The 13,913-nt window shown below is 49.9% G+C and overlaps 1 protein-coding gene across 3 annotated transcripts in view; it reads left to right on the plus strand.

The window, feature by feature from the left end:
* TUT4 (terminal uridylyl transferase 4) overlaps window positions 1-13,913 on the plus strand; it is a 252,242-nt gene that overhangs the window by 101,479 nt on the left and 136,850 nt on the right. For all 3 annotated transcript variants that reach the window (XR_014454570.1, XM_083157930.1, XM_083157931.1), the window contains exons 11-12: window positions 12,438-12,620; window positions 12,720-12,894. Coding sequence is in view for 2 of the 3 variants with exons in the window: in XM_083157930.1 (XP_083014056.1) it covers window positions 12,438-12,620; window positions 12,720-12,894 (358 nt within the window). In the remaining variant the exon portion in view is untranslated. The remainder of the gene's footprint in view (window positions 1-12,437; window positions 12,621-12,719; window positions 12,895-13,913) is intronic.

Here is a 13,913-nt window from a genome sequence, read left to right on the forward strand (position 1 = left end):
GGACACTGTTGTAGCAGGGACAATTGGTCTCTTCCTGCACCCTGTTGGTTTGGCGCCATTTACAGCACTGGCTGTGCCTAGTCTGAGGCAGACATAGTGATAAGCTTCTCCTGGGCCACACTACCCCGCTGACCTGGAGGGTCACCCCGACAGACAGATAAGTACTCTGACATGCATTGACTCTGTACTTTTGCCTGACATTGTGCACTGTGTGTTTTTTATGGAGCATGACTGACAGTAATGCTGCTGGTAAAGGGGAGGAATTGCGGGCCATATTAAATTGCTAGAGAATATGTGGGCTTAATTTAACCCCTGGGCAGATGACACATGTGTGTAATGCTGTACCCAGTGGAGCACATGCTCAGAGGGGAGTACAGCCTGAGCCTGCGGGGCTGCTGCTCTGGGCAAGTCTGTTACTGCTTTAGTGTTCAACAGACAGAGAGATGATTGGTGAAATCTCCTAAACCATTGTCCTCTTCTCAACAGTCATGGTTCTATCCCCCTCTCTAGGGGAGCCTGCAGGACAGGACGCAACAGTCATGGTTCTATCCCCCTCTCTAGGGGAGGCTGCAGGACAGGACTCAACAGTCATGGTTCTATCCCCCTCTCTAGGGGAGCCTGCAGGACAGGACGCAACAGTCATGGTTCTATCCCCCTCTCTAGGGGAGCCTGCAGGACAGGACGCAACAGTCATGGTTCTATCCCCCTCTCTAGGGGAGGCTGCAGGACAGGACTCAACAGTCATGGTTCTATCCCCCTCTCTAGGGGAGCCTGCAGGACAGGACGCAACAGTCATGGTTCTATCCCCCTCTCTAGGGGAGCCTGCAGGACAGGACACAACAGTCATGGTTCTATCCCCCTCTCTAGGGGAGCCTGCAGGACAGGACGCAACAGTCATGGTTCTATCCCCCTCTCTAGGGGAGGCTGCAGGACAGGACTCAACAGTCATGGTTCTATCCCCCTCTCTAGGGGAGCCTGCAGGACAGGACACAACAGTCATGGTTCTATCCCCCTCTCTAGGGGAGGCTGCAGGACAGGACGCAACAGTCATGGTTCTATCCCCCTCTCTAGGGGAGGCTGCAGGACAGGACGCAACAGTCATGGTTCTATCCCCCTCTCTAGGGGAGGCTGCAGGACAGGACGCAACAGTCATGGTTCTATCCCCCTCTCTAGGGGAGGCTGCAGGACAGGACGCAACAGTCATGGTTCTATCCCCCTCTCTAGGGGAGGCTGCAGGACAGGACGCAACAGTCATGGTTCTATCCCCCTCTCTAGGGGAGGCTGCAGGACAGGACTCAACAGTCATGGTTCTATCCCCCTCTCTAGGGGAGCCTGCAGGACAGGACGCAACAGTCATGGTTCTATCCCCCTCTCTAGGGGAGCCTGCAGGACAGGACGCAACAGTCATGGTTCTATCCCCCTCTCTAGGGGAGGCTGCAGGACAGGACTCAACAGTCATGGTTCTATCCCCCTCTCTAGGGGAGCCTGCAGGACAGGACGCAACAGTCATGGTTCTATCCCCCTCTCTAGGGGAGCCTGCAGGACAGGACACAACAGTCATGGTTCTATCCCCCTCTCTAGGGGAGGCTGCAGGACAGGACGCAACAGTCATGGTTCTATCCCCCTCTCTAGGGGAGGCTGCAGGACAGGACGCAACAGTCATGGTTCTATCCCCCTCTCTAGGGGAGCCTGCAGGACAGGACTCAACAGAAGTTTAATACCTTTCTGGAGCAGTTTTCTAAGGAACCTGATGTGTCTTCTAGGCACTCCGTATCCTCGCTCCCTGTGCCTATTGTGGAATCAGAGGATGAGGGAGAGTTGTCCTGGAACCAGAGGGAAGATGTAGAAATGCCTGTCCCTGGTATAGAGGACTTGCTTTTGGCTGTTAATCAGGCATTAAATCTATCCGATTAGAGACACAGTCACTTTCCCCTCGGATGAGGGCCTGCATTTACTAGGAGGGCTGGAAACTCCTTATGCCAAAAAAGGTTTTAAGCCTGTATCCCATGCCGAAAGAGCATGTGCAACTTTGGGGAAAAAGTGCCCTTGGTAGATGCCCCCGTTCCTACGTTGTCAAAAGTTTCCTGTGCAAGGGGGTGTGGCCTTAAGGACCCTGTGGACAAGAAGCTAGAAGGTTGCTTAAAAGCAGTATATGAAGGTGTGGGTTATGCCCTTAGACCTGTCATTGCGTCTGCAGGGGTATCAAAAGCTATGATAGTGTGGGCTAATACGTTGTGTGCCTTACTACAATCAGATCTGGAAGCCTTGGCTTTTGTGGAAGAATTGAAGGCGGCGGCCAAGATATCGGCCGTTTCAGTAAAGGCACGTTGTGTCTTGTAGCTCAAAGCCTGGGAGGCGGACAATGAATCAAAGGAATCCCTAGAGGCTTTGGCTTTTAAGGGAGAGTTACTGTTTGGCTTCAGAATTGGAAGCCATAATGAAACAAGCAACAGGGGGGGAAATGTACTTTCCTGCCCACAACGACAGCCAAGCAAGCTTCATCTAGGTTTGCTGCTTTTCGACCTTCCTTTCATCCCTCCTTTAGAGGAGGTGTGTCCTCCAAAGGACTGCCGAGCAGAGGAAAATTTGCCGCTGGAAAAGGGAAAGCTCCAAAATCCTGTTTCGGGGCCTTTACAAAAAGACAGGCATCCAAGGGTGAGGAGAAACCCTCAACATGACGGCCTGCAGGCCCAAATCATGGACCACAATTTTCCCCAATTACAATTTTATCATCAGCATTTACATGATATGTGGCAATAACAAATGTGCTGTCACTGGGGACTAGGTCCTCAGTATATATCTGGCTGGTTACTCTGCGTGCCTTCCCTCACTGGGTTTGTACTATGACAATTTCCACAGGAGGGGCATCTTTCCTCCCCCTCCAGGGTTTGTACATTCACTCTGTGGATAGTAATCACCTAATTGCAAATCTTTGGGTACCACCGCAGGCACACCTTCAACAACATGCTGCACAGAAGGTGCCAAAGGTGGGTTATCATTAACTGGCACTATCTGTTGTGGCTTCACATTACACGTGGAGGATTATCCATATTACACTCTAACCTTTGTCTGGACTCAACTTCTATATCTCAGGGTTGCCGACCCTCCCGGAATTTGCGGGAGTCTCCCGAAAATCGGGTCCTTCCTCCCGGCCCCCGGAAGGGTGGGCAACCCTCCCAGAATCAGGGGGACCCCCACTGAGCCCCCCGATCGCTGCATTTATATGCCGCAATCCGCGGGTCTCAGGGGAGGGGGCGGAGCCAAAACGGCACATTCCTGTCGTTTTAGCCACGCCCCCTCCATGGAGATCAGTTATTTCGGCTATTTGCCGTGACGGGGGCGTGGCTTAATGACGTCACCGTTAAGCCCCGCCCCCAAAACGCGTAATGCAAGATTTTTTTGAAAGTCGGCAACCCTGCTACATCTTGAGATACAATAGTTCAGATTTTCACAGTATCCCTATAACCCCTTCTCCATAACCAACAACCATCATCTGTGGCTTGAACTCTGGTCCAAGCACACGGGTCTAATGTCCCTTGTTATGGGGAATTAGCTTCACCGAAGAATGGTACAGTATCATTGCTTTTGATACCTTTCTTGCCTTCTCTAGCTGCAACCAACTGTAAAATGGCGTGTGCGCACATGTCTAACTCCCATTACGCCCTCCTTGGGTGTGGACTGATCCACATGCGGTGAGAGGAATGTAGAGAAGGTGCATTGTTGGCTGGGGTATGGTATGGAGCTTTTAAATTATCTGGTCTATTTCTTGTCTTACTGAAAAAAATCTGCCACCTACTGTACAGTATATTACCTCCGATTGAAATTTCCTGGCAACCTCTGGTGATTACAGTCTGAATATACTGAACATTAACACCCGCTGTCTTAACAAATTCAGCCAAACTTTTAGGACAAATAACTAGTATCACAATAATTAATAGAAAATCATCTAAACACCAGGGATACGCTACACCTATAAATTTCTCCAAAAAAATCAGTTTGTAAACGACAACTACAATAATCACAAACTCTGTCAATTATTTATCAGCATCCCCTGTGTCCATTACCTTAAATCTTACTGGATGTCTAATTACAGCAGTCCATTCCGCCCAAGCATTATAACCATTTTTAGTATGTTTTGTATACCACAACACAATGCTGTTTAAACAATTTGTACACGTACCACATGGCGGTGGTCTAGAAACTCACATGAAAAAGTAAAAAACTGTACTTGTGCTTATTCCAACTCAACACTGCAAACATTCAGCAGACAGACAACCGTAAAACATAACTATTTTCTGACGCATGAACTGAAAGTGAAAGCAGCACCAGCAGACTAGGGATGGCCATCCCTCCAGCAGACATTCACAGATAAACATGCAGCATTGGCTACTTACAGAACCAGGGACAGTGAAAGCAGCACCAGAAGACTAGGGATGGCCATCCCTCCAGCAGACATTCACAGATAAACATGCAGCATTGGCTACTTACAGAACCAGGGACAGTGAAAGCAGCACCAGCAGACTAGGGATGGCCATCCCTCCAGCAGACATTCAGAGATAAACATGCAGCATTGGCTACTTACAGAACCAGGGACAATGAAAGCAGCACCAGCAGACTAGGGATGGCCATCCCTCCAGCAGACATTCACAGATAAACATGCAGCATTGGCTACTTACAGAACCAGGGACAGTGAAAGCAGCACCAGCAGACTAGGGATGGCCATCCCTCCGGCAGACATTCACAGATAAACATGTAGCATTGGCTACTTACAGAACCAGGGACAGTGAAAGCAGCACCAGCAGACTTGGGATGGCCATCCCTCCGGCAGACATTCACAGATAAACATGCAGCATTGGCTACTTACAGAACCAGGGACAGTGAAAGCAGCACCAGCAGACTAGGGATGGCCATCCCTCCGGCAGACATTCACAGATAAACATGCAGCATTGGCTACTTACAGAACCAGGGACAGTGAAAGCAGCACCAGCAGACTAGGGATGGCCATCCCTCCGGCAGACATTCACAGATAAACATGCAGAATTGGCTACTTACAGAACCAGGGACAGTGAAAGCAGCGCCAGCAGACTAGGGATGGCCATCCCTCCAGCAGACATTCACAGATAAACATGCAGCATTGGCTACTTACAGAACCAGGGACAGTGAAAGCAGCACCAGCAGACTAGGGATGGCCTTCCCTCCAGCAGACATTCACAGATAAACATGCAGCATTGGCTACTTACAGAACCAGGGACAGTGAAAGCAGCACCAGCAGACTAGGGATGGCCATCCCTCCAGCAGACATTCACAGATAAACATGCAGCATTGGCTACTTACAGAACCAGGGACAGTGAAAGCAGCACCAGCAGACTAGGGATGGCCATCCCCACAGCAGACATTCACAGATAAACATGCAGCATTGGCTACTTACAGAACCAGGGACAGTGAAAGCAGCACCAGCAGACTAGGGATGGCCATCCCTCCGGCAGACATTCACAGATAAACATGCAGCATTGGCTACTTACAGAACCAGGGACAGTGAAAGCAGCACCAGCAGACTAGGGATGGCCATCCCTCCGGCAGACATTCACAGATAAACATGCAGCATTGGCTACTTACAGAACCAGGGACAGTGAAAGCAGCACCAGCAGACTAGGGATGGCCATCCCTCCAGCAGACATTCACAGATAAACATGTAGCATTGGCTACTTACAGAACCAGGGACAGTGAAAGCAGCACCAGAAGACTAGGGATGGCCATCCCTCCTGCAGACATTCACAGATAAACATGCAGCATTGGCTACTTACAGAACCAGGGACAGTGAAAGCAGCACCAGCAGACTAGGGATGGCCATCCCTCCAGCAGACATTCACAGATAAACATGCAGCAATGGCTATTTACAGAACCAGGGACAATGAAAGCAGCACCAGCAGACTAGGGATGCCATCCCATCAGCAGACATTCACAGATAAACATGCAGCATTGGCTACTTACAGAACCAGGGACAGTGAAAGCAGCACCAGCAGACTAGGGATGGCCATCCCTCCAGCAGACATTCACAGATAAACATGCAGCATTGGCTACTTACAGAACCAGGGACAGTGAAAGCAGCACCAGCAGACTAGGGATGGCCATCCCCACAGCAGACATTCACAGATAAACATGCAGCATTGGCTACTTACAGAACCAGGGACAGTGAAAGCAGCACCAGCAGACTAGGGATGGCCATCCCTCCGGCAGACATTCACAGATAAACATGCAGCATTGGCTACTTACAGAACCAGGGACAGTGAAAGCAGCACCAGCAGACTAGGGATGGCCATCCCTCCGGCAGACATTCACAGATAAACATGCAGCATTGGCTACTTACAGAACCAGGGACAGTGAAAGCAGCACCAGCAGACTAGGGATGGCCATCCCTCCAGCAGACATTCACAGATAAACATGTAGCATTGGCTACTTACAGAACCAGGGACAGTGAAAGCAGCACCAGAAGACTAGGGATGGCCATCCCTCCAGCAGACATTCACAGATAAACATGCAGCAATGGCTACTTACAGAACCAGGGACAGTGAAAGCAGCACCAGCAGACTAGGGATGGCCATCCCTCCTGCAGACATTCACAGATAAACATGCAGCATTGGCTACTTACAGAACCAGGGACAGTGAAAGCAGCACCAGCAGACTAGGGATGGCCATCCCTCCTGCAGACATTCACAGATAAACATGCAGCATTGGCTACTTACAGAACCAGGGACAGTGAAAGCAGCACCAGCAGACTAGGGATGGCCATCCCTCCAGCAGACATTCACAGATAAACATGCAGCAATGGCTATTTACAGAACCAGGGACAATGAAAGCAGCACCAGCAGACTAGGGATGCCATCCCATCAGCAGACATTCACAGATAAACATGCAGCATTGGCTACTTACAGAACCAGGGACAATGAAAGCAGCACCAGCAGACTAGGGATGGCCATCCCTCCAGCAGACATTCACAGATAAACATGCAGCATTGGCTACTTACAGAACCAGGGACAGTGAAAGCAGCACCAGCAGACTAGGGATGGCCATCCCTCCAGCAGACATTCACAGATAAACATGCAGCATTGGCTACTTACAGAACCAGGGACAGTGAAAGCAGCACCAGCAGACTAGGGATGGCCATCCCTCCAGCAGACATTCACATATAAACATGCAGCATTGGCTACTTACAGAACCAGGGACAGTGAAAGCAGCACCAGAAGACTAGGGATGGCCATCCCTCCAGCAGACATTCACAGATAAACATGCAGCATTGGCTACTTACAGAACCAGGGACAATGAAAGCAGCACCAGAAGACTAGGGATGGCCATCCCTCCAGCAGACATTCACAGATAAACATGCAGCATTGGCTACTTACAGAACCAGGGACAGTGAAAGCAGCACCAGCAGACTAGGGATGGCCATCCCCACAGCAGACATTCACAGATAAACATGCAGCATTGGCTACTTACAGAACCAGGGACAGTGAAAGCAGCACCAGCAGACTAGGGATGGCCATCCCTCCAGCAGACATTCACAGATAAACATGCAGCATTGGCTACTTACAGAACCAGGGACAGTGAAAGCAGCACCAGCAGACTAGGGATGGCCATCCCTCCAGCAGACATTCACAGATAAACATGTAGCATTGGCTACTTACAGAACCAGGGACAGTGAAAGCAGCACCAGCAGACTAGGGATGGCCATCCCTCCAGCAGACATTCACAGATAAACATGTAGCATTGGCTACTTACAGAACCAGGGACAGTGAAAGCAGCACCAGCAGACTAGGGATGGCCATCCCTCCAGCAGACATTCACAGATAAACATGCAGCATTGGCTACTTACAGAACTAGGGACAGTGAAAGCAGCACCAGCAGACTAGGGATGGCCATCCCTCCAGCAGACATTCACAGATAAACATGCAGCATTGGCTACTTACAGAACCAGGGACAGTGAAAGCAGCACCAGCAGACTAGGGATGGCCATCCCTCCAGCAGACATTCACAGATAAACATGCAGCATTGGCTACTTACAGAACCAGGGACAGTGAAAGCAGCACCAGCAGACTAGGGATGGCCATCCCTCCAGCAGACATTCACAGATAAACATGCAGCAATGGCTACTTACAGAACCAGGGACAGTAAAAGCAGCACCAGCAGACTAGGGATGGCCATCCCTCCAGCAGACATTCACAGATAAACATGTAGCATTGGCTACTTACAGAACCAGGGACAGTGAAAGCCGCACCAGCAGACAAGGGATGGCCATCCCTCCGGCAGACATTCACAGATAAACATGCAGCATTGGCTACTTACAGAACCAGGGACAGTGAAAGCAGCACCAGCAGACTAGGGATGGCCATCCCTCCGGCAGACATTCACAGATAAACATGCAGCATTGGCTACTTACAGAACCAGGGACAGTGAAAGCAGCACCAGCAGACTAGGGATGGCCATCCCTCCAGCAGACATTCACAGATAAACATGTAGCATTGGCTACTTACAGAACCAGGGACAGTGAAAGCCGCACCAGCAGACAAGGGATGGCCATCCCTCCGGCAGACATTCACAGATAAACATGCAGCATTGGCTACTTACAGAACCAGGGACAGTGAAAGCAGCACCAGCAGACTAGGGATGGCCATCCCTCCGGCAGACATTCACAGATAAACATGCAGCATTGGCTACTTACAGAACCAGGGACAGTGAAAGCAGCACCAGCAGACAAGGGATGGCCATCCCATCAGCAGACATTCACAGATAAACATGCAGCATTGGCTACTTACAGAACCAGGGACAGTGAAAGCAGCACCAGCAGACTAGGGATGGCCATCCCTCCAGCAGACATTCACAGATAAACATGTAGCATTGGCTACTTACAGAACCAGGGACAGTGAAAGCAGCACCAGCAGACTAGGGATGGCCATCCCATCAGCAGACATTCACAGATAAACATGTAGCATTGGCTACTTACAGAACTAGGGACAGTGAAAGCAGCACCAGCAGACTAGGGATGGCCATCCCATCAGCAGACATTCACAGATAAACATGTAGCATTGGCTACTTACAGAACCAGGGACAGTGAAAGCAGCACCAGCAGACTAGGGATGGCCATCCCATCAGCAGACATTCACAGATAAACATGTAGCATTGGCTACTTACAGAACCAGGGACAGTGAAAGCAGCACCAGCAGACTAGGGATGGCCATCCCTCCAGCAGACATTCACAGATAAACATGCAGCATTGGCTACTTACAGAACCAGGGACAGTGAAAGCAGCACCAGCAGACTAGGGATGGCCATCCCATCAGCAGACATTCACAGATAAACATGCAGCAATGGCTACTTACAGAACCAGGGACAGTGAAAGCAGCACCAGCAGACAAGGGATGGCCATCCCTCCAGCAGACATTCACAGATAAACATGCAGCATTGGCTACTTACAGAACCAGGGACAGTGAAAGCAGCACCAGCAGACTAGGGATGGCCATCCCTCCAGCAGACATTCACAGATAAACATGCAGCATTGGCTACTTACAGAACTAGGGACAGTGAAAGCAGCACCAGCAGACTAGGGATGGCCATCCCTCCAGCAGACATTCACAGATAAACATGCAGCATTGGCTACTTACAGAACCAGGGACAGTGAAAGCAGCACCAGAAGACTAGGGATGGCCATCCCTCCAGCAGACATTCACAGATAAACATGCAGCATTGGCTACTTACAGAACCAGGGACAGTGAAAGCAGCACCAGCAGACTAGGGATGGCCATCCCTCCAGCAGACATTCACAGATAAACATGCAGCATTGGCTACTTACAGAACCAGGGACAGTGAAAGCAGCACCAGCAGACTAGGGATGGCCATCCCTCCAGCAGACATTCACAGATAAACATGCAGCAATGGCTACTTACAGAACCAGGGACAGTGAAAGCAGCACCAGCAGACTAGGGATGGCCATCCCTCCAGCAGACATTCACAGATAAACATGTAGCATTGGCTACTTACAGAACCAGGGACAGTGAAAGCCGCACCAGCAGACAAGGGATGGCCATCCCTCCAGCAGACATTCACAGATAAACATGCAGCATTGGCTACTTACAGAACCAGGGACAGTGAAAGCAGCACCAGCAGACTAGGGATGGCCATCCCTCCGGCAGACATTCACAGATAAACATGCAGCATTGGCTACTTACAGAACCAGGGACAGTGAAAGCAGCACCAGCAGACTAGGGATGGCCATCCCTCCAGCAGACATTCACAGATAAACATGTAGCATTGGCTACTTACAGAACCAGGGACAGTGAAAGCCGCACCAGCAGACAAGGGATGGCCATCCCTCCAGCAGACATTCACAGATAAACATGCAGCATTGGCTACTTACAGAACCAGGGACAGTGAAAGCAGCACCAGCAGACTAGGGATGGCCATCCCTCCGGCAGACATTCACAGATAAACATGCAGCATTGGCTACTTACAGAACCAGGGACAGTGAAAGCAGCACCAGCAGACAAGGGATGGCCATCCCATCAGCAGACATTCACAGATAAACATGCAGCATTGGCTACTTACAGAACCAGGGACAGTGAAAGCAGCACCAGCAGACTAGGGATGGCCATCCCTCCAGCAGACATTCACAGATAAACATGTAGCATTGGCTACTTACAGAACCAGGGACAGTGAAAGCAGCACCAGCAGACTAGGGATGGCCATCCCTCCAGCAGACATTCACAGATAAACATGTAGCATTGGCTACTTACAGAACCAGGGACAGTGAAAGCAGCACCAGCAGACAAGGGATGGCCATCCCTCCAGCAGACATTCACAGATAAACATGCAGCATTGGCTACTTACAGAACCAGGGACAGTGAAAGCAGCACCAGCAGACTAGGGATGGCCATCCCATCAGCAGACATTCACAGATAAACATGTAGCATTGGCTACTTACAGAACCAGGGACAGTGAAAGCAGCACCAGCAGACTAGGGATGGCCATCCCTCCAGCAGACATTCACAGATAAACATGCAGCATTGGCTACTTACAGAACTAGGGACAGTGAAAGCAGCACCAGCAGACTAGGGATGGCCATCCCTCCAGCAGACATTCACAGATAAACATGCAGCATTGGCTACTTACAGAACCAGGGACAGTGAAAGCAGCACCAGCAGACTAGGGATGGCCATCCCTCCAGCAGACATTCACAGATAAACATGCAGTATTGGCTACTTACAGAACCAGGGACAGTGAAAGCAGCACCAGCAGACTAGGGATGGCCATCCCTCCAGCAGACATTCACAGATAAACATGCAGCATTGGCTACTTACAGAACCAGGGACAGTGAAAGCAGCACCAGCAGACTAGGGATGGCCATCCCTCCAGCAGACATTCACAGATAAACATGCAGCATTGGCTACTTACAGAACCAGGGACAGTGAAAGCAGCACCAGCAGACTAGGGATGGCCATCCCTCCAGCAGACATTCACAGATAAACATGTAGCATTGGCTACTTACAGAACCAGGGACAGTGAAACTGTTCATAATGAGACAAAACTTCTAGGGAAAAAACAGAACAATATGCAGTAAGGAAACATCATGAAACACTTTGTGTGACGGCATATTCGGGTTACTATGAGATTGGGAAAGGAATGGCATAAATGTATAATTGGTTCTGCAATATTACCAGGAACACTGAGAGCCTGACTTGAGTATAATCCACAAATACACTCACCCGGTTTTGTCAGTCAGGGTCCGTGAGCATTGCTCCGGCCGGGCAGAATGGGACCATTAGATGCTGTTCCTTTGAATAATCTCCCGGATGCACAGCCCCCAAGTCCCTTCCATATACACAGTCACCTCGAGTGGGAGAACACATAACGGACATCAGGCAGCTGTTTGATGCAAGCACTTTTCTGATTTTATATACACCGATAAGGCATCATTTCCACACATCTGGTCAGCCCTCTGGGCGGGCTGCATTCCTTTATCTTCCCCCAGAGGAGGAGTTACAGGCTGAATATTGGTGTTACGTAGTACCTGGACTCCATGTTGAATCGTAAGGAACGGTGTTTCCCATTTCTAATTAGAAATCTAATCATCCATCACCATGTGTTTGTTCCAACCAGCCAGATCTGCAGATAAATCTGTGTGTGTATGGCCACCATAACACTAGTACTTACAGTAGGTTCAGCTATAAGAGAGATGGGAACTATCACACAGCAATTTGTTGTATTGCAGAGACCTTAGGGCTGTTACTGAGAATCACGTGTATTGTAAGAACCGTGATCTAGTATCCTGGGCTTTAGGAATCCTGTGATCATGACAAGACATCAGTGTGTACATTAATATTTACAGTCTATTATTTGCACCTGTAGAATTACCTTTTTCTTCTTTGCTTCTTTCACTTCAATAATAGATAGAAGGCTTTGAATCCAAGAGGCTGGATGATTACCGTCTGAAGGGTGTGTCCGAGGGGCAGCACGTGGAGTGGGAGTATCGACCGGTCAGCAATGACAGCAAGAGCTCTGGAGCAGATGGGAGGGGGAGAGCGGCAGCATCCGAATCCGACAACCGGAAACACAAGGAGCGGCGTGGGAAGGTGAGTGTGTTCTCTGCTCAGGAATGTACATATATAGTCTTCGAATCCGGAAGCAGATGCCAGCAATGTTCCAATTGTGCTGTCTTTTCCCTGTTCTAGTGCCGCTTGGTGTATGAGCTTCCCCACCAGGTGTCCCTTGGTCAGCTGTGGCTGGAGCTGCTTAGATTCTACACGTTGGAGTTTGCACTAGAAGAATATGTGATTAGCGTGCGAGTACAAAGCCTTCTCAGCAGGGAGAGCAAGAACTGGCCAAAGAGGCGAATAGCCATTGAAGGTAACCTCTTAGACTCTGTTTTGTCCTTTACTAGCCCGGAACAGAGTTACAGTATTATTAGTGACATTCACAAATGTTTGTAGCTGTGAAATCAGCAGAAGTAATTTTGTTGTTTTGTGGTATCATTCCAATGAGCCTCCATTAGTAGAGCTGCTTACAGAGAAGGCATACAGATAAGATGCTCAGCGTTCTCTGTAGATCAGATACCGAGGCTTATATAGCTGAGCACCTCCCCATCCTCCATAGTCTTTTTTCCTGTCTCCTCTGTCTGTAAACAGATAGTTAGGTTAGTGTTTGTTGTTTTATATATCCAGTGAGCTGGTTATGCTACTGGATCCTGGGCAGCACAGGGGCTGGCTGTGCCTTTAAAACCCCATTTTATTGTATGGTCCGGGCTGGCAGCATGGACTTCCCCGCGGGTAGAGGGCTGGTGTGCCTTACCCTATTGTGACCCGGTGTGTGCGGTTATGGCGGGGCTGGCGGTGTCTTACCCCTCCTATGGCCGTGCGGTGGTTCCGGCGGCTGCTGGCTTCCGCTTCAGCGGTGGGGGCTAGGCAGCCGGAGTCACGGGGAGTCGTAGAGGCAGCAGGTCTGGGGTGGTCACTGTTTGTGGCGGCATCTTCTAGCCGTGACCACGGGAGCCGGTGCCGGAAGTGAGGTTTGTTCGCACGCGACCTGTGTTCCAGGAGCAGGCCGCCAGGAGCCGGAAGTGCCGCTATTTAAGCGCCTGGCTGGTGTAATAGGCGCTGTGCTGCTATCTCATCTTTCTATCATGGAGGAGGCCTCTGCTGAAGCAGTAGTACCGCTGCCCAGGTAAGTCCTCTTGGAGGACTGGTTATTATCTTATATTTTCATGGAATGGATAGTTAGTGGATTCTTTCTCTCTTTTTTAGTGTGTCCTCAGAAGTGTCCGGATTGCACTAGGAAAGGGGAAAGCCCCAATGTATCGTCCCAAATTTCTGAGTTAATGAGCTGGATGAAGAAAAATTTTGTGACCAAAGATGAGTTTTTGACTACCA

The sequence above is a fragment of the Crinia signifera genome, chromosome 8, assembly GCF_055691185.1.
Source record: "Crinia signifera chromosome 8, ASM5569118v1, whole genome shotgun sequence".
NCBI lineage: Eukaryota > Metazoa > Chordata > Amphibia > Anura > Myobatrachidae > Crinia > Crinia signifera.